This window comes from Haliaeetus albicilla, chromosome 3, assembly GCF_947461875.1.
Source record: "Haliaeetus albicilla chromosome 3, bHalAlb1.1, whole genome shotgun sequence".
Lineage (NCBI taxonomy): Eukaryota > Metazoa > Chordata > Aves > Accipitriformes > Accipitridae > Haliaeetus > Haliaeetus albicilla.
The window spans coordinates 76,684,500-76,706,438 of NC_091485.1; the positions used below are offsets into that span (position 1 = coordinate 76,684,500).

A 21,939-nucleotide genomic window follows, 5' to 3' on the forward strand; every position below is an offset into this window, starting at 1 on the left:
CCAGGGACAACAGGGACACCAGTGCCACCAGTGCTCCCGGTGCCCCCAGTGCCACCAGGGGCACCAGGGACATGAGGGCTCCCAGGGACAACAGGGACACCAGTGCTCCCAGTGCCACCAGTGCTCCCAGGGACACCAGTGCCCCCAGTGCCACCAGGGCTCCCAGGGACACCAGGAACACGAGGGCTCCCTGTGCCACCAGGGACACCAGCGCTCCCAGGGACACCAGTGCTCCCAGTGCCACCAGGACTCCCAGGGACACCCGTGCTCCCAGTGCCACCAGGGGCACCAGTGCCCCCAGCGCTCCCAGGGACAACAAGCCTCCCAGTGCTGCCAGTGCTCCCAGAGACACCAGTGCCTCCAGTGTCACCAGTGTCCCCAGGGACACCAGTGCTCCCAGTGCCACCAGGGACACCAGCACTCCCAGGGCCACCAGGGCCACCAGTGCTCCCAGGGCTCCCAGTGCCCCCAGTGCTCCCAGTACTCCCACTGTCCTCAAGGGGCGCCCAGTACTCCCACTGCCCCCAAGGGCCCCCAGTGCCCCCAGTGCTCCCAGTGCCCTCAGTGCTCCCAGTGCCACCAGTTCTCCTAGTGCCCCCAGTGCTCCCAGGGCTCCCAGTGCCACCAGTGCCCCCAGTACTCCCACTGCCCCCAAGGGCCCCCAGTGCTCCGAGTGCCCCCAGTGCTCCCAGGGCTCCCAGTGCCACCAGTTCTCCTAGTGCCCCCAGTGCTCCCAGGGCTCCCAGGGCCACCAGTGCCCCCAGTACTCCCACTGCCCCCAAGGGCCCCCAGTGCTCCCAGGGCTCCCAGTGCCACCAGTTCTCCTAGTGCCCCCAGTGCTCCCAGTGCCACCAGTTCTCCTAGTGCCACCAGTTCTCCCAGGGCTCCCAGTGCCCCCAGTGCTCCTAGTGCCCCCAGTGCCCCCAGTGCTCCCAGTACTCCCACTGCCCCCCAGTGCCCCCAGTGCTCCCAGTGCCCCCATCCCCCATCCCCCCTGCCCATCCATCCCCCCCCAGTTCTCCCAGTCCTTTGTTGTGCAAAGGCCCCAGTGCCGCCAGCCTGGCTCCGCCGCCGCGGGGGGGGGGAGCACCGGGAGCTGGGGGGGGGCACCGGGGGGGTCCGTGTGTCCATCCCCCCCCCCCAAAATCACACACACATGCCACCCGTTGGTGTCACCACCGGCTCTTTATTGGGTCCCATGGGAGGGGAGGGCTGGGGGGGACTGGGGGGCAGGGACACGGGGGGGGGTCTGACCTGGGCACTGGGGGGGGGCACAGGGGGCGGGTGTGCGGGTGCCAAGAGGGGACGGGGTCACTTATGGGTGCTGAGGGGTCCGAATGGGTGCAGGGGGGGGTCCCAGCGGGGCGTAGGGGCTCCCACTGCCTTCACCCTGCCCCCCCCGAGGGGGGGGTCCCCAAATCCCCCCCCACCGGGCCCCCTAATTTTTTTTGGGGGGTCAGGGTGCTAGCCATGGAGCACGGGGTGCACGATGTCCCCGGGGTGGCTCAGCCAGATGTCGAAGATGCTCTTGTTGGGGGGCATGGCCTGCGCCCCCCCCGCCTCAGCCTCGGCTCCCGGGGGGGGTCCCGGCGGCGGCGGGGGGCCGGGGGGCAGCACCCCCCAACGTAAGGCAAGGAAAGGGGGGCCGCTCGGGGGGGCCACGGCGTTGGGGGCCACGGCGGTGCTGTAGGAGGTGGGCAGCTGCCCCCAAACCGGGGGGGGGGGCGCGGGACCCCCCCTCGGCGTCGGAGCGCCCCGAGCGGCCGCCCGCGGAGGGGGGCACCCACGGGCTTACCGGGGGGGCGGCGAGGTGAAAAACGGGCGCCGATCCCCACGAACCCACCGGCGCGGGATCCCCCGAAATCTGCGGGGGGGTCCCCGATTTCTTCGACGGTTCCCCCCCGTTTCCCCTTTGCGGGAATTCCCTGAGCAGAGAAGCGATGGAAAAACCCGACCGAGGCCGGGATGTTCCCGAAGGCTCGGGGGCGGATTTCGGGGTCGGGGGGCTGTAGGGGTACCCCCTGAGGACGAAGGGGGCCAGGTCGCGGGCGAAGGCGGCCGCCCCCCCCCGCGCCACCGCCGTGTTCTGCAGCTTGAGGGCCTCGGGGGGGATGCGGCTCACGTCCACCGTCCAGTAGTTGCCCTTGGCCTTGGGCTTGGCCGGGTCCTTCAGCACCTGCGGGGGGGGCACGGCCTCAGCTGGGACCCCCCCACACCCCGGGACCCCCCACCCATGGCGGAAGCCCGGGGGGAGGCGGCGGAGGGGCACCCCCTTGCCGCAACGCCGCCGAGCGGGACCCCCGGCCGGCTGCGTCGATGAGAAGGGGGCTGCTGGGTGCGCTGGGACCCCCCCTCGCCCAGGGATCCCCCACCCTGGGACCCCCACCCCGGGGACCTCCCAGCCCAGGGACCCCCACCCTGGGACCCCCACCCCGAGGATTCCCATCCCAGTGACCCCCACCCCAGGGACCTTCACCCTGGGGACCTCCCAGCCCAGAGACCCCCACCCTGGAGATCCCCATCCCAGTGACCCCCACCCCAGTGGCCACCACCCTGGGGACCCCCCAGCCCAGGGACCCCCACCCCGAGGACCCCCACCCTGGGGAACCCCCCACCCTGAGCACTCCCAACCCCAGTGGCTCCCAACCTGGGGAACCCCCAGCCCAGGGACCCCCACCCTGGGGACCCCCACCCTGAGGATTCCCACCCCAGTGTCCCCTCCAGTAGCCCCCCCCACCTCAGTCACCCCCACCCCGGGGACCCCCACCCTCGGGACCACCCCACCCTGGAAATCCCTGTCCCAGTGACCCCCCACCCCAGGGACCCCCCACCCCAGTAACCCCCCCACCCTGGGGACCCCCCATCCCAGAGAACCCCCACCCCAGTGGCCCACCATGCCAGGGACCCCCCCCCAGGGATCTCCTGCCCCAGGGACCCCCCACCCCCAGTAGCCCCCCCAGTGCCCCCCACCTTGGCGAAGCAGGGGTTGGAGGAGAGGTTGTGCCGGACGGAGTCCTTCCAGCCCTGGTACCCCCCCCCGAAGAAGGGGAAGAGGCTGCTGATCTCCTGGATGATCTGGGGGGGGGGGACAGCAGCTGGGGGGGGCTGTACCCCCCACCCCCCCCCAGGGCTGGATCCGACCCCGCTCTTGGGGGGACACCCCCCGCCATGGGAGCCCTGGAACCCCCAGCCCCATACTGGGGACCCCCACCCGCACCCCAAAGCCCCCCCCCGGGATGTCTCTCCCCCCCCCTCCTCCATCCCCCCGAAGTCCCCTGTCCCCCCCCCCGGGGGGGTGTCACAAATCGCCGACGGCTGAGGGGGGAGGGGAGCCGTCGCGACAGACACCACGACCGAGCCGACAGATCCCCCGGCGCCGCTAATCCGGCCCCCCCGCCGGGACAGAAGAGCTGGATCCGGCCTGACCCCCCCCCCACCCCCGCGGGCCTGGAGACCCCCCCCACCGCCCGACCCCCCCCCCCCCCCCAAAGAAGGGGACGCGGCGCAGCCCCGACGGGGCGGGCGGGCGGTAGGACCCTGCGGAGGGGGCGAATAACGGGGGGGGGGCGAATAACGGGGGGGGGGAATTAAGGGGGGGGATTAAGGGGGGGAATGGGGGTCCCGGGCAGGGGGGTCCCGGGGGGGGTGCGGGGGTGCCGATGCGGGGGGTCCTAGAGGGGGTGGGATGGGGGGTCCCGGGGTGCTCCAAGGTGGGGAGGGGGTCCCGGGGGGGTCCCGGGAGGTGGGAGGGTCCCGGGGGGGGGTCCCGGTGGTGGTGGTGGGTCCGGGGGGGGGTCCCGGGGGGGGGGTCCCGGGGGGTGTCCCTGTGGGTGGGGGGGTCCCGGGGGGGTCCCGGTGGTGGTGGTGGGTCCGGGGGGGGGTCTCGGGGGTGGGGGGGTCCGGGGGGGGGTCCCGGGGGGGGTCCCGGGAGGTGGGAGGGTCCCGGGGGGGGTGCCGGTGGTGGGGGGGGTCCGGGGGGGGTTCCGGGGGGTGGGAGGGTCCGGGGGGGGTCCCGGGGGTGGGGGGGTCCCGGGGGTCTCACCTGGGCCAGCTTGAGGCGCTGGCCGGGGGCGGCGCGGATGACGAGGGCGATGAGCGCCAGGTAGGAGTAGGGGGGCTTGGGGTGCCGGCGGTAGCGCTGGGGGCGACCCCGGGCCCCCCCAGGTGGGAGCCGGGAGAGAGGCGGCATGGCGGGAGCCGGGGGAGGGACTGGGATGGAGTGGGAGAGACTGGGAGGGGCGGGGATGGGGGGGAGAGGGGTAGGGGGGTGGGATGGCACGGGGTGGGATGGGAGTGGAGGTGGGATGGGAATGGGATGGGGATGGGAATGGGAATGGGAATGGGATAGGATGGGATGGGATGGGGATGGGAACAGGATGAGGATGAGGATGGGAATGGGATGAGGGTGAGGATGGGAACGGGGTGGGGATGAGATGGGGACAGGGATGGGATGGGATAAGGATGGGGATGGGATGGGGATGGGAGCAGGAGTGGGATGGGATGGGGATGGGGATGGGAATGGGATGAGGATGGGATTGGGATGGGATGAGGATAGGGATGGGGATGGGATGGGGATGGGAATGGGATGGGATAAGGATGGGGATGGGATGAGGATGGAGATGGGATGGGGATAGGGATGGGATGGGATAAGGATGGGATGGCATGGGGATGGGGATGGGAACGGGATGAGGATGGGATCAGGATGGGATGAGGATAGGGATGGGGATGGGGATGGGATGGGGATGGGGATGGAAATGGGAATGGGATGGGATGGCATGGGGATGGGGATGGGATAGGATGGGATGGGATAAGGATGTGGATGGGATGGGGATGGGATTGGGATGGGAATGGAAATGGGATGGGGATGGGGATGGGATGGGGATGGGAATGGAAATGGGATGGGGATGGGATGAGGATGGATATAGGATGGGGATGGGGATGGGACGGGGAGGGGGATGGGAATGGGATGGGGATGGGATTGGGATGGGGATGGGATGGGGACAGGAACAGAGATGGGGATGGGAACAGGGATGGGATGGGGATGGGGCTGAGGATGGGATTGGGATGAGGATGGGGACGGGATGGGCCAGTGCCCGCGCTGTTTGGTAGCGGCCGGTGCTGCCGCGGTGCCCCCTGCCCGACGCCACGGGCCGTTTCCCCGGTGTCCGACCGAGACCGGGGCGGCCGCAGCACCGGGACAGGATGGGGACGAAGGGACCCGGACGGCGGGAGAGGAGCAGCCAGCGGAGCCCCCGGCCAGGGGAGGAGGAGGAGGAGGAGGAGGAAGAGGTGCGCAAGCCCCACGCACACCCCAGATCGGCACTTGCACGCCTGGGCACGCTTGCCGGCACGCTGACCGGCACAGCCAGCACCCTCGCACGCCCCACGCGCGCCTTCGCACGCGCCCCGTGTGCGCTTATGCGGTGCCAGACACGCCTTCGCCGCACGCGCCCTGTGCACACCTGCCGGCGCCAGGCGCCCCTGCACACGTGCCTCGTGCACACTTGCAGCGTGCTGTGCACACCCGTGCACGTGCCCAGTGCCCCCTTGCGCGTCCCACGCACGCCCTCGTACACCCCACGCACGCCCCTTGCAGACCGTCGCACACCCTTGCATGCTCCTGCACGTCCCTTGCACACCCCACACATGCCTTTACACACCCTCCGCACACCCCCGCGCACCCCTGCACACCCCCCTTGCACTCCCTTGCACTCCCCCCCTGCACCCCCATGCACACCCCCATTGCACGTGCCTGCACCCCCTTACACACCCCATTGCACACCCCTTGCACACATCCCCTGCACCCCCTTGGACACCCCTTGCACACACCCCATTGCGCACCCCCATGCACGCCCCTTGCACACCTGCATGCACAGCCTTGCACATCCCCTGCACACCCCCGTTGCAGACCCCCTGCACGCCACCATGCAGACACCTGCACATGCCTGCACAGCCTTGCACACCCCCATCGCACACTCCTGCATTGCACACCCACATGCACACCCCCTGCACACTGCCTGCACAACCCATGCACACCCCATTGCACACCCCCTGCACACCCTCATGCACACCCCCATCGCACACCACCATGCACATGCCTGCACACCCCTGCACACCCCCTGCACACCCCCTTGCACACACCCCATTGCACACCCCTTGCACACCTCTTGCACGCCCCCTGCATACCCCATGCACACCCCCTCGCACACACCCCCCCCATTGCACACCCCGGTTGCACACCTGCATGCACACACCTGCACAGCCTTGCACACCCCCTGCATACCCCCATTGCACACCCCCTTGCACACCCCATCCCCGCTCCCCCCGCCTGCAGCGCTCCCCTCCGGGCCCCGCCCACCTCCCCGCCCACCCCCGTGGCCCCGCCCACCTCCCCTTCCCATGGCCCCGCCTCGCCTCTCTCTCGGCCCCGCCCCTCTCCCCGCCCCGCGCGGCGCTCTATCCCGCGCCTCGGTGGTCGCGCCCGGAGGCCGGAAGTGCCGGTACCGGGGGGGGGGCAGCGGGGATCCCCGGGGACCCCCGACACCCCCCCGACCCCCCCCCCCATGGGTGCCGCCGGTGGGTGCTGCTGGGTGCTGTCCCACGCGCTGCTCTGCGCCGTCTGCCTGCTCTGCGCTCTCCGGGCCCGCCAGGTCAGTGGGGACAGCGCTGGGGGGGGGACGGGACACGGGGACACCCCCGTCACCCTCAGCCGGACGGGCCCTGTCACCCCCCGGGGCCTGGGACGCCGGGGGGGGGGTCCCGTGTCACCTACTGGCACCTGGGCCACCAGGGTGGTGGTCTTGGGTCACCCCAGCCCTCCTGGGCCCCTGGGGGGGTGGTCCCGTGTCACCTACTGGACCCACGGCCACTGGCGTGGTGGTCCCATGTCACCCAATGGTCCCTGGGCCACCAGCGTGGTGGTCCCATGTCACCCAATAGCCCCTGGGCCACCAGCGTGGTTGTCCCATGTCACCCAATGGCCCCATGGCCGCTGGCATGGTGGTCCCCTGTCACCTACTGGCCCCTGGGCCACCAGGGTGGTGGTCCCATGTCACCCCATGGCCACCAGGGTGGTGGTCCCACGTCACCCAATGGTCCTTGGGCCACCAGGGTGGTTGTCCCGTGTCACCCAATGGTCCTTGGGCCACCAAGGTGGTGGTCCCATGTCACCCCATGGCCACCAGCATGGTGGTCCCGTGTCACCCAATGGTCCCTGGGCCACCAGAGTGGTTGTCCCGTGTCACCCCACCCCTCCTGGCCCACCAGCATGGTGGTCCCATGTCACCCAATAGCCCCTGGGCCACCAGCTTGGTGGTCCCATGTCACCCAGTGGCCCCATGGCCACTGGCATGGTGGTCCCCTGTCACCTACTGGCCCCTGGGCCACCGGTGTGGTGGTCCTGTGTCACCCAATGGCCCCTGGGCCACCAGCATGGTGGTCCCATGTCACCTAACGGCACCTGGGCCACTGGGGTGGTCCTGTGTCACTGTGTCCGATGCCACTGGGTTGGTCCTGTGTCAGCAGGATGGTTCCATGTCACCCAGCTGGTCCCCTGTCACCGGGCTGGTCCCATGTCAGCCAGCCAGTTCCGTGTCACCCAGCTGGTTCTGTGCCACCCGGCCAGTTCCATGCCACCAGCCGGTTCCGTGTCACCCGGCCAGTTCTGTGTCACTTCGCTGGGTTCTGTGCCACTGAGATGGTCCCGTCACCCATCCCATCCTGTGTCACCCAGCTGGTCCCCTGTCACCGGGCTGGTCCCATGTCACCTAGACAGTTCCGTGTCACCTGGCCAGTTCCATGCCACCACGCCAGTTCCGTGTCACCCGGCCGGTTCCATGTCACCTGGCTGGTTCTGTGCCACCCGTCTGGTCTCCTGTCAGCCGGCCAGTTTTGTGTCACCCAGCTGGTTCCGTGTCACCTGTCCAGTTCCATGTCACCCAGCCAGTTCCATGCCGCCACGCCAGTTCCGTGTCACCCAGCCGGTTCCATGTCACCTGTCTGGTTCTGTGCCACTGGGCTGGTCTCCTGTCACCCGGCCAGTTCCACACCACCACGCCGGTCCCGTGTCACCCGGCCGGTTCCGTGTCACCCATCCGGTCCTGCGTCACCCATCGGATGCCGTGTCACCCAGCCGGTCACCCCCTGTCCCCTCTCTCCCGGCAGGTGACCGGCGGGCCGGCGGCCGGGTTCCTGCTGCAGGCGCTGGCGGCGGCGAGCGACGCCCTGGAGCCCCTTTGGCCCGGGGGGGGTCCCGGGGGTGACCCCGACCCCCTGCCCGGCGCCTGGGTCGCGGCCACGCTGGGACAACCGCTGGTGGCCTTCGGCTTCCACCGGCTCAGCGGCGACCGGGCCACCGCCAACCTGCTGCTGGGGGGGGCCGCCGTGTTGGCCCCCGCCGCCGCGCGGCTCCCCGAGGAGGGTCGGCTGCTGGCCGCCCGCGCCGTCACCTTCCTCGCCGCCGGCAGCGTCCTCACCCTCTCTGTCCTCACCGCCAACGGGGCCGGGGCGCTGGGCGGCCTCCTCTTGGTCGCCGGGAACCTGCTGCCGGCACCGGCGCCCGGCGCCCGGCACGACGGGCACCCCTGGGTGCTGGCGGCCGGGAATTTGGCGTTGGGGCGAGCCCTGCGGGCGCAGCAGCTCGGCGTCGACTGAGGCGGCGTGCCGGCAGCGAGCAATCGAGCGGGCGCAGTAAAGCCGGCGTGTGGTTACGGTTAGTCCCCGAAACGTGTCATTTTGCGGCGTTACCGGCCGTGCCGCCGTCCCCCTCCTCCTCGTCGCCCTCGTCGCCCAGCGCTCATTAAGGGCCCTCGTTAGCCGCGGGGCCGGGGGCCAGCGCTGCCGTCCCCGAGGCGGCTGGCACGTCCCCAGGCGCCGGGGATCTGAGCCGGTGCCAGCACCCGGCGGCGACGCCGCGGCCACGGCACGCTCGGCACGTGCACCGGCTCGGCTGGGGGAGGTGGCACCCGGGGGTCCCCCTGGATGGGGGTGGGGGTCCCCGGAATGGCACCCCGGGGGGTCCTGGCAGCTCACCCCGGCACATGGGCTGGCTGGTGTGGGGGAACTGGGGGGCTGGTTACACTGGGGTGGCGGCACTGGGATACTGGGGTGGCTGGTTACACTGGGGTGGCGGCACTGGGATACTGGGGGCACTGGTTACACTGGGGTGGGGGCACCGGGATACTGGGAGCACTGGGATACTGGAGTTGCTGGTTACAGTGGGGTGGGGGCACTGGGGCTGGGAACGCTGGGATACTGGGGGCACTCAGAGCACTGGGGGCACTGGGAGCACTGGTCACACTGGGGGCACTGGTTACACTGGGGTGGGGGCACTGGGATACTGGGAGCACTGGTCACACTGGGGCCACTGGTTACACTGGGGTGGGGGCACTGGGATACTGGGAGCACTGGTCACACTGGGGGCACTGGTTACACTGGGGTGGGGGCACTGGGATACTGGGAGCACTGGTCACACTGGGGGCACTGGTTACACTGGGGTGGGGGCACTGGGATACTGGGAGCACTGGTCACACTGGGGGCACTGGTTACACTGGGGTGGGGGCACTGGGATACTGGGAGCACTGGTCACACTGGGGCCACTGGTTACACTGGGGTGGGGGCACTGGGATACTGGGAGCACTGGTCACACTGGGGCCACTGGTTACACTGGGGTGGGGGCACTGGGATACTGGGAGCACTGGTCACACTGGGGGCACTGGTTACACTGGGGTGGGGGCACTGGGATACTGGGAGCACTGGTCACACTGGGGCCACTGGTTACACTGGGGTGGGGGCACTGGGATACTGGGAGCACTGGTCACACTGGGGGCACTGGTTACACTGGGGTGGGGGCACTGGGATACTGGGAGCACTGGTCACACTGGGGGCACTGGTTACACTGGGGTGGGGGCACTGGGATACTGGGAGCACTGGTCACACTGGGGGCACTGGTTACACTGGGGTGGGGGCACTGGGATACTGGGAGCACTGGTCACACTGGGGGCACTGGTTACACTGGGGTGGGGGCACTGGGATACTGGGAGCACTGGTCACACTGGGGGCACTGGTTACACTGGGGTGGGGGCACTGGGATACTGGGAGCACTGGTCACACTGGGGGCACTGGTTACACTGGGGTGGGGGCACTGGGATACTGGGAGCACTGGTCACACTGGGGGCACTGGTTACACTGGGGTGGGGGCACTGGGATACTGGGAGCACTGGTCACACTGGGGGCACTGGTTACACTGGGGTGGGGGCACTGGGATACTGGGAGCACTGGTCACACTGGGGGCACTGGTTACACTGGGGTGGGGGCACTGGGATACTGGGAGCACTGGTCACACTGGGGGCACTGGTTACACTGGGGTGGGGGCACTGGGATACTGGGAGCACTGGTCACACTGGGGGCACTGGTTACACTGGGGTGGGGGCACTGGGATACTGGGAGCACTGGTCACACTGGGGGCACTGGTTACACTGGGGTGGGGGCACTGGGATACTGGGAGCACTGGTCACACTGGGGGCACTGGTTACACTGGGGTGGGGGCACTGGGATACTGGGAGCACTGGTCACACTGGGGGCACTGGTTACACTGGGGTGGGGGCACTGGGATACTGGGAGCACTGGTCACACTGGGGCCACTGGTTACACTGGGGTGGGGGCACTGGGATACTGGGAGCACTGGTCACACTGGGGGCACTGGTTACACTGGGGTGGGGGCACTGGGATACTGGGAGCACTGGTCACACTGGGGGCACTGGTTACACTGGGGTGGGGGCACTGGGATACTGGGAGCACTGGTCACACTGGGGGCACTGGTTACACTGGGGTGGGGGCACTGGGATACTGGGAGCACTGGTCACACTGGGGTGGGGGCACTGGGATACTGGGAGCACTGGTCACACTGGGGCCACTGGTTACACTGGGGTGGGGGCACTGTGATACTGGGAGCACTGGTCACACTGGGGGCACTGGTTACACTGGGGTGGGGGCACTGTGATACTGGGAGCACTGGTCACACTGGGGGCACTGGTTACACTGGGGTGGGGGCACTGGGATACTGGGAGCACTGGTCACACTGGGGGCACTGGTTACACTGGGGTGGGGGCACTGGGATACTGGGAGCACTGGTCACACTGGGGCCACTGGTTACACTGGGGTGGGGGCACTGGGATACTGGGAGCACTGGTCACACTGGGGGCACTGGTTACACTGGGGTGGGGGCACTGGGATACTGGGAGCACTGGTCACACTGGGGCCACTGGTTACACTGGGGTGGGGGCACTGGGATACTGGGAGCACTGGTCACACTGGGGGCACTGGTTACACTGGGGTGGGGGCACTGGGATACTGGGAGCACTGGTCACACTGGGGGCACTGGTTACACTGGGGTGGGGGCACTGGGATACTGGGAGCACTGGTCACACTGGGGCCACTGGTTACACTGGGGTGGGGGCACTGGGATACTGGGAGCACTGGTCACACTGGGGCCACTGGTTACACTGGGGTGGGGGCACTGGGATACTGGGAGCACTGGTCACACTGGGGCCACTGGTTACACTGGGGTGGGGGCACTGGGATACTGGGAGCACTGGTCACACTGGGGGCACTGGTTACACTGGGGTGGGGGCACTGGGATACTGGGAGCACTGGTCACACTGGGGCCACTGGTTACACTGGGGTGGGGGCACTGGGATACTGGGAGCACTGGTCACACTGGGGGCACTGGTTACACTGGGGTGGGGGCACTGGGATACTGGGAGCACTGGTCACACTGGGGCCACTGGTTACACTGGGGTGGGGGCACTGGGATACTGGGAGCACTGGTCACACTGGGGGCACTGGTTACACTGGGGTGGGGGCACTGGGATACTGGGAGCACTGGTCACACTGGGGGCACTGGTTACACTGGGGTGGGGGCACTGGGATACTGGGAGCACTGGTCACACTGGGGGCACTGGTTACACTGGGGTGGGGGCACTGGGATACTGGGAGCACTGGTCACACTGGGGGCACTGGTTACACTGGGGTGGGGGCACTGGGATACTGGGAGCACTGGTCACACTGGGGGCACTGGTTACACTGGGGTGGGGGCACTGGGATACTGGGAGCACTGGTCACACTGGGGGCACTGGTTACACTGGGGTGGGGGCACTGGGATACTGGGAGCACTGGTCACACTGGGGGCACTGGTTACACTGGGGTGGGGGCACTGGGATACTGGGAGCACTGGTCACACTGGGGGCACTGGTTACACTGGGGTGGGGGCACTGGGATACTGGGAGCACTGGTCACACTGGGGGCACTGGTTACACTGGGGTGGGGGCACTGGGATACTGGGAGCACTGGTCACACTGGGGGCACTGGTTACACTGGGGTGGGGGCACTGGGATACTGGGAGCACTGGTCACACTGGGGGCACTGGTTACACTGGGGTGGGGGCACTGTGATACTGGGAGCACTGGTCACACTGGGGGCACTGGTTACACTGGGGTGGGGGCACTGGGATACTGGGAGCACTGGTCACACTGGGGCCACTGGTTACACTGGGGTGGGGGCACTGTGATACTGGGAGCACTGGTCACACTGGGGGCACTGGTTACACTGGGGTGGGGGCACTGGGATACTGGGAGCACTGGTCACACTGGGGCCACTGGTTACACTGGGGTGGGGGCACTGGGATACTGGGAGCACTGGTCACACTGGGGGCACTGGTTACACTGGGGTGGGGGCACTGTGATACTGGGAGCACTGGTCACACTGGGGGCACTGGTTACACTGGGGTGGGGGCACTGTGATACTGGGAGCACTGGTCACACTGGGGGCACTGGTTACACTGGGGTGGGGGCACTGGGATACTGGGAGCACTGGTCACACTGGGGGCCACTGGTTACACTGGGGTGGGGGCACTGGGATACTGGGAGCACTGGTCACACTGGGGGCACTGGTTACACTGGGGTGGGGGCACTGGGATACTGGGAGCACTGGTCACACTGGGGCACTGGTTACACTGGGGTGGGGGCACTGGGATACTGGGAGCACTGGTCACACTGGGGGCACTGGTTACACTGGGGTGGGGGCACTGGGATACTGGGAGCACTGGTCACACTGGGGGCACTGGTTACACTGGGGTGGGGGCACTGGGATACTGGGAGCACTGGTCACACTGGGGCCACTGGTTACACTGGGGTGGGGGCACTGGGATACTGGGAGCACTGGTCACACTGGGGGCACTGGTTACACTGGGGTGGGGGCACTGGGATACTGGGAGCACTGGTCACACTGGGGCCACTGGTTACACTGGGGTGGGGGCACTGGGATACTGGGAGCACTGGTCACACTGGGGGCACTGGTTACACTGGGGTGGGGGCACTGGGATACTGGGAGCACTGGTCACACTGGGGGCACTGGTTACACTGGGGTGGGGGCACTGGGATACTGGGAGCACTGGTCACACTGGGGGCACTGGTTACACTGGGGTGGGGGCACTGGGATACTGGGAGCACTGGTCACACTGGGGGCACTGGTTACACTGGGGTGGGGGCACTGGGATACTGGGAGCACTGGTCACACTGGGGGCACTGGTTACACTGGGGTGGGGGCACTGGGATACTGGGAGCACTGGTCACACTGGGGGCACTGGTTACACTGGGGTGGGGGCACTGGGATACTGGGAGCACTGGTCACACTGGGGGCACTGGTTACACTGGGGTGGGGGCACTGGGATACTGGGAGCACTGGTCACACTGGGGGCACTGGTTACACTGGGGTGGGGGCACTGGGATACTGGGAGCACTGGTCACACTGGGGGCACTGGTTACACTGGGGTGGGGGCACTGGGATACTGGGAGCACTGGTCACACTGGGGGCACTGGTTACACTGGGGTGGGGGCACTGGGATACTGGGAGCACTGGTCACACTGGGGGCACTGGTTACACTGGGGTGGGGGCACTGGGATACTGGGAGCACTGGTCACACTGGGGGCACTGGTTACACTGGGGTGGGGGCACTGGGATACTGGGAGCACTGGTCACACTGGGGGCACTGGTTACACTGGGGTGGGGGCACTGGGATACTGGGAGCACTGGTCACACTGGGGGCACTGGTTACACTGGGGTGGGGGCACTGGGATACTGGGAGCACTGGTCACACTGGGGGCACTGGTTACACTGGGGTGGGGGCACTGGGATACTGGGAGCACTGGTCACACTGGGGGCACTGGTTACACTGGGGTGGGGGCACTGGGATACTGGGAGCACTGGTCACACTGGGGGCACTGGTTACACTGGGGTGGGGGCACTGGGATACTGGGAGCACTGGTCACACTGGGGGCACTGGTTACACTGGGGTGGGGGCACTGGGATACTGGGAGCACTGGTCACACTGGGGGCACTGGTTACACTGGGGTGGGGGCACTGGGATACTGGGAGCACTGGTCACACTGGGGGCACTGGTTACACTGGGGTGGGGGCACTGGGATACTGGGAGCACTGGTCACACTGGGGGCACTGGTTACACTGGGGTGGGGGCACTGGGATACTGGGAGCACTGGTCACACTGGGGGCACTGGTTACACTGGGGTGGGGGCACTGGGATACTGGGAGCACTGGTCACACTGGGGGCACTGGTTACACTGGGGTGGGGGCACTGGGATACTGGGAGCACTGGTCACACTGGGGGCACTGGTTACACTGGGGTGGGGGCACTGGGATACTGGGAGCACTGGTCACACTGGGGGCACTGGTTACACTGGGGTGGGGGCACTGGGATACTGGGAGCACTGGTCACACTGGGGGCACTGGTTACACTGGGGTGGGGGCACTGGGATACTGGGAGCACTGGTCACACTGGGGGCACTGGTTACACTGGGGTGGGGGCACTGGGATACTGGGAGCACTGGTCACACTGGGGGCACTGGTTACACTGGGGTGGGGGCACTGGGATACTGGGAGCACTGGTCACACTGGGGGCACTGGTTACACTGGGGTGGGGGCACTGGGATACTGGGAGCACTGGTCACACTGGGGGCACTGGTTACACTGGGGTGGGGGCACTGGGATACTGGGAGCACTGGTCACACTGGGGGCACTGGTTACACTGGGGTGGGGGCACTGGGATACTGGGAGCACTGGTCACACTGGGGGCACTGGTTACACTGGGGTGGGGGCACTGGGATACTGGGAGCACTGGTCACACTGGGGGCACTGGTTACACTGGGGTGGGGGCACTGGGATACTGGGAGCACTGGTCACACTGGGGGCACTGGTTACACTGGGGTGGGGGCACTGGGATACTGGGAGCACTGGTCACACTGGGGGCACTGGTTACACTGGGGTGGGGGCACTGGGATACTGGGAGCACTGGTCACACTGGGGGCACTGGTTACACTGGGGTGGGGGCACTGGGATACTGGGAGCACTGGTCACACTGGGGGCACTGGTTACACTGGGGTGGGGGCACTGGGATACTGGGAGCACTGGTCACACTGGGGGCACTGGTTACACTGGGGTGGGGGCACTGGGATACTGGGAGCACTGGTCACACTGGGGGCACTGGTTACACTGGGGTGGGGGCACTGGGATACTGGGAGCACTGGTCACACTGGGGGCACTGGTTACACTGGGGTGGGGGCACTGGGATACTGGGAGCACTGGTCACACTGGGGTGGGGGCACTGGGATACTGGGAGCACTGGTCACACTGGGGGCACTGGTTACACTGGGGTGGGGGCACTGGGATACTGGGAGCACTGGTCACACTGGGGGCACTGGTTACACTGGGGTGGGGGCACTGGGATACTGGGAGCACTGGTCACACTGGGGGCACTGGTTACACTGGGGTGGGGGCACTGGGATACTGGGAGCACTGGTCACACTGGGGGCACTGGTTACACTGGGGTGGGGGCACTGGGATACTGGGAGCACTGGTCACACTGGGGGCACTGGTTACACTGGGGTGGGGGCACTGGGATACTGGGAGCACTGGTCACACTGGGGGCACTGGTTACACTGGGGTGGGGGCACTGGGATACTGGGAGCACTGGTCACACTGGGGGCACTGGTTACACTGGGGTGGGGGCACTGGGATACTGGGAGCACTGGTCACACTGGGGGCACTGGTTACACTGGGGTGGGGGCACTGGGATACTGGGAGCACTGGTCACACTGGGGGCACTGGTTACACTGGGGTGGGGGCACTGGGATACTGGGAGCACTGGTCACACTGGGGGCACTGGTTACACTGGGGTGGGGGCACTGGGATACTGGGAGCACTGGTCACACTGGGGGCACTGGTTACACTGGGGTGGGGGCACTGGGATACTGGGAGCACTGGTCACACTGGGGGCACTGGTTACACTGGGGTGGGGGCACTGGGATACTGGGAGCACTGGTCACACTGGGGGCACTGGTTACACTGGGGTGGGGGCACTGGGATACTGGGAGCACTGGTCACACTGGGGGCACTGGTTACACTGGGGTGGGGGCACTGGGATACTGGGAGCACTGGTCACACTGGGGGCACTGGTTACACTGGGGTGGGGGCACTGGGATACTGGGAGCACTGGTCACACTGGGGGCACTGGTTACACTGGGGTGGGGGCACTGGGATACTGGGAGCACTGGTCACACTGGGGGCACTGGTTACACTGGGGTGGGGGCACTGGGATACTGGGAGCACTGGTCACACTGGGGGCACTGGTTACACTGGGGTGGGGGCACTGGGATACTGGGAGCACTGGTCACACTGGGGGCACTGGTTACACTGGGGTGGGGGCACTGGGATACTGGGAGCACTGGTCACACTGGGGGCACTGGTTACACTGGGGTGGGGGCACTGGGATACTGGGAGCACTGGTCACACTGGGGGCACTGGTTACACTGGGGTGGGGGCACTGGGATACTGGGAGCACTGGTCACACTGGGGGCACTGGTTACACTGGGGTGGGGGCACTGGGATACTGGGAGCACTGGTCACACTGGGGGCACTGGTTACACTGGGGTGGGGGCACTGGGATACTGGGAGCACTGGTCACACTGGGGGCACTGGTTACACTGGGGTGGGGGCACTGGGATACTGGGAGCACTGGTCACACTGGGGGCACTGGTTACACTGGGGTGGGGGCACTGGGATACTGGGAGCACTGGTCACACTGGGGGCACTGGTTACACTGGGGTGGGGGCACTGGGATACTGGGAGCACTGGTCACACTGGGGGCACTGGTTACACTGGGGTGGGGGCACTGGGATACTGGGAGCACTGGTCACACTGGGGGCACTGGTTACACTGGGGTGGGGGCACTGGGATACTGGGAGCACTGGTCACACTGGGGGCACTGGTTACACTGGGGTGGGGGCACTGGGATACTGGGAGCACTGGTCACACTGGGGGCACTGGTTACACTGGGGTGGGGGCACTGGGATACTGGGAGCACTGGTCACACTGGGGGCACTGGTTACACTGGGGTGGGGGCACTGGGATACTGGGAGCACTGGTCACACTGGGGGCACTGGTTACACTGGGGTGGGGGCACTGGGATACTGGGAGCACTGGTCACACTGGGGGCACTGGTTACACTGGGGTGGGGGCACTGGGATACTGGGAGCACTGGTCACACTGGGGGCACTGGTTACACTGGGGTGGGGGCACTGGGATACTGGGAGCACTGGTCACACTGGGGCACTGGTTACACTGGGGTGGGGGCACTGGGATACTGGGAGCACTGGTCACACTGGGGGCACTGGTTACACTGGGGTGGGGGCACTGGGATACTGGGAGCACTGGTCACACTGGGGGCACTGGTTACACTGGGGTGGGGGCACTGGGATACTGGGAGCACTGGTCACACTGGGGGCACTGGTTACACTGGGGTGGGGGCACTGGGATACTGGGAGCACTGGTCACACTGGGGGCACTGGTTACACTGGGGTGGGGGCACTGGGATACTGGGAGCACTGGTCACACTGGGGGCACTGGTTACACTGGGGTGGGGGCACTGGGATACTGGGAGCACTGGTCACACTGGGGGCACTGGTTACACTGGGGTGGGGGCACTGGGATACTGGGAGCACTGGTCACACTGGGGGCACTGGTTACACTGGGGTGGGGGCACTGGGATACTGGGAGCACTGGTCACACTGGGGGCACTGGTTACACTGGGGTGGGGGCACTGGGATACTGGGAGCACTGGTCACACTGGGGGCACTGGTTACACTGGGGTGGGGGCACTGGGATACTGGGAGCACTGGTCACACTGGGGGCACTGGTTACACTGGGGTGGGGCACTGGGATACTGGGAGCACTGGTCACACTGGGGGCACTGGTTACACTGGGGTGGGGGCACTGGGATACTGGGAGCACTGGTCACACTGGGGGCACTGGTTACACTGGGGTGGGGGCACTGGGATACTGGAGCACTGGTCACACTGGGGGCACTGGTTACACTGGGGTGGGGGCACTGGGATACTGGGAGCACTGGTCACACTGGGGGCACTGGTTACACTGGGGTGGGGGCACTGGGATACTGGGAGCACTGGTCACACTGGGGGCACTGGTTACACTGGGGTGGGGGCACTGGGATACTGGGAGCCACTGGCCTTACACTGGGGTGGGGGCACTGGATACTGGGAGCACTGGTCACACTGGGGGCACTGGTTACACTGGGGTGGGGCACTGGGATACTGGGAGCACTGGTCACACTGGGGCACTGGTTACACTGGGGTGGGGGCACTGGGATACTGGGAGCACTGGTCACACTGGGGGCACTGGTTACACTGGGGTGGGGGCACTGGGATACTGGGAGCACTGGTCCGAATGCCACTGGGGGCACTGGTTACACTGGGTGGGGGCACTGGGATACTGGGAGCACTGGTCACACTGGGGCCACTGGTTACACTGGGGTGGGGGCACTGGGATACTGGGAGCACTGGTCACACTGGGGGCACTGGTTACACTGGGGTGGGGGCACTGGGATACTGGGAGCACTGGTCACACTGGGGGCACTGGTTACACTGGGGTGGGGGCACTGGGATACTGGAGCACTGGCCCTGGGCACTGGTACACTGGGTGGGGCCCACACTGGGGGCACTGGTTACACTGGGGTGGGGGCACTGGGATACTGGGAGCACTGGTCACACTGGGGGCACTGGTTACACTGGGGTGGGGGCACTGGGATACTGGGAGCACTGGTCACACTGGGGGCACTGGTTACACTGGGGTGGGGGCACTGGGATACTGGGAGCACTGGTCACACTGGGGGCACTGGTTACACTGGGTGGGGGCCCTGGATACTGGGAGCACTGGTCACACTGGGGGCACTGGTTACACTGGGGTGGGGGGCACTGGGATACTGGGAGCACTGGTCACACTGGGGGCACTGGTTACACTGGGGTGGGGGCACTGGGATACTGGGAGCACTGGTCACACTGGGGGCACTGGTTACACTGGGGTGGGGGCACTGGGATACTGGGAGCACTGGTCACACTGGGGGCACTGGTTACACTGGGGTGGGGGCACTGGGATACTGGGAGCACTGGTCACACTGGGGGCACTGGTTACACTGGGGTGGGGGCACTGGATACTGGGAGCACTGGTCACACTGGGGGCACTGGTTACACTGGGGTGGGGGCACTGGGATACTGGGAGCACTGGTCACACTGGGGGCACTGGTTACACTGGGGTGGGGGCACTGGGATACTGGGAGCACTGGTCACACTGGGGGCACTGGTTACACTGGGGTGGGGGCACTGGGATACTGGGAGCACTGGTCACACTGGGGGCACTGGTTACACTGGGGTGGGGGCACTGGGATACTGGGAGCACTGGTCACACTGGGGGCACTGGTTACACTGGGGTGGGGGCACTGGGATACTGGGAGCACTGGTCACACTGGGGGCACTGGTTACACTGGGGTGGGGGCACTGGGATACTGGGAGCACTGGTCACACTGGGGGCACTGGTTTACACTGGGGTGGGGGCACTGGGATACTGGGAGCACTGGTCACACTGGGGGCACTGGTTACACTGGGGTGGGGGCACTGGGATACTGGGAGCACTGGTCACACTGGGGGCACTGGTTACACTGGGGTGGGGGCACTGGGATACTGGGAGCACTGGTCACACTGGGGCACTGGTTACACTGGGGTGGGGGCACTGGGATACTGGGAGCACTGGTCACACTGGGGGCACTGGTTACACTGGGGTGGGGGCACTGGATACTGGGAGCACCTGGTCACACTGGGGGCACTGGTTACACTGGGGTGGGGGCACTGGGATACTGGGAGCACTGGTCCACACTGGGGGCACTGGTTACACTGGGGTGGGGGCACTGGGATACTGGGAGCACTGGTCACACTGGGGGCACTGGTTACACTGGGGTGGGGGCACTGGGATACTGGGAGCACTGGTCACACTGGGGCACTGGTTACACTGGGGTGGGGGGCACTGGGATACTGGGAGCACTGGTCACACTGGGGCCACTGGTTACACTGGGGTGGGGGCACTGGGATACTGGGAGCACTGGTCACACTGGGGGCACTGGTTACACTGGGGTGGGGGCACTGGGATACTGGGAGCACTGGTCACACTGGGGGCACTGGTTACACTGGGGTGGGGGCACTGGGATACTGGGAGCACTGGTCACACTGGGGCCACTGGTTACACTGGGGTGGGGGCACTGGATACTGGGAGCACTGGTCACACTGGGGGCCACTGGTTACACTGGGGTGGGGGCACTGGGATACTGGGAGCACTGGTCACACTGGGGGCACTGGTTACACTGGGGTGGGGGCACTGGGATACTGGGAGCACTGGTCACACTGGGGGCACTGGTTACACTGGGGTGGGGGCACTGGGATACTGGGAGCACTGGTCACACTGGGGGCACTGGTTACACTGGGGTGGGGGCACTGGATACTGGGAGCACTGGTCACACTGGGGGCACTGGTTACACTGGGGTGGGGGGCACTGGGATACTGGGAGCACTGGTCACACTGGGGCACTGGTTACACTGGGGTGGGGGCACTGGGATACTGGGAGCACTGGTCACACTGGGGGCACTGGTTACACTGGGGTGGGGGCACTGGGATACTGGGAGCACTGGTCACACTGGGGGCACTGGTTACACTGGGGTGGGGGCACTGGATACTGGGAGCACTGGTCACACTGGGGGCACTGGTTACACTGGGGTGGGGGCACTGGGATACTGGGAGCACTGGTCACACTGGGGGCACTGGTTACACTGGGGTGGGGGCACTGGGATACTGGGAGCACTGGTCACACTGGGGGCACTGGTTACACTGGGGTGGGGGCACTGGGATACTGGGAGCACTGGGTCACACTGGGGGCACTGGTTACACTGGGGTGGGGGCACTGGGATACTGGGAGCACTGGTCACACTGGGGCACTGGTTACACTGGGGTGGGGGCACTGGGATACTGGGAGCACTGGTCACACTGGGGGCACTGGTTACACTGGGGTGGGGGCACTGGGATACTGGGAGCACTGGTCACACTGGGGGCACTGGTTACACTGGGGTGGGGGCACTGGATACTGGGAGCACTGGTCACACTGGGGGCACTGGTTACACTGGGGTGGGGGCACTGGGATACTGGGAGCACTGGTCACACTGGGGGCACTGGTTACACTGGGGTGGGGGCACTGGGATACTGGGAGCACTGGTCACACTGGGGCACTGGTTACACTGGGGTGGGGGCACTGGGATACTGGGAGCACTGGTCACCACTGGGGGCACTGGTTACACTGGGGTGGGGGCACTGGGATACTGGAGCACTGGTCACACTGGGGCACTGGTTACACTGGGGTGGGGGCACTGGGATACTGGGAGCACTGGTCACACTGGGGGCCCTGGTTACACTGGGGGTGGGGGCACTGGGATACTGGGAGCACTGGTCACACTGGGGGCCACTGGTTACAACTGGGGGG

The 21,939-nt window shown here is 66.8% G+C and overlaps 2 protein-coding genes across 2 annotated transcripts in view; one reads left to right on the top strand and one right to left on the bottom strand.

Moving 5' to 3' along the window:
- Window positions 1–1,296: 1,296 nt before the first annotated feature.
- On the bottom strand, window positions 1,297–4,232 carry FOXH1 (forkhead box H1). Its single transcript, XM_069780216.1, is given in 4 exon segments — window positions 1,297–1,779; window positions 1,781–2,176; window positions 2,971–3,075; window positions 4,043–4,232. Coding segments are annotated over 4 exon segments (963 nt in total). The 5' UTR covers window positions 4,190–4,232; the 3' UTR covers window positions 1,297–1,464.
- A 2,224-nt stretch (window positions 4,233–6,456) lies between these two features.
- Window positions 6,457–21,939, top strand: part of ZFTRAF1 (zinc finger TRAF-type containing 1) — a 39,132-nt gene continuing 23,649 nt past the window's right edge. The window contains exon 1 of the mRNA XM_069780215.1: window positions 6,457–6,650. Coding sequence (XP_069636316.1) covers window positions 6,564–6,650 — 87 coding nt within the window. The 5' untranslated portion in view covers window positions 6,457–6,563. The remainder of the gene's footprint in view (window positions 6,651–21,939) is intronic.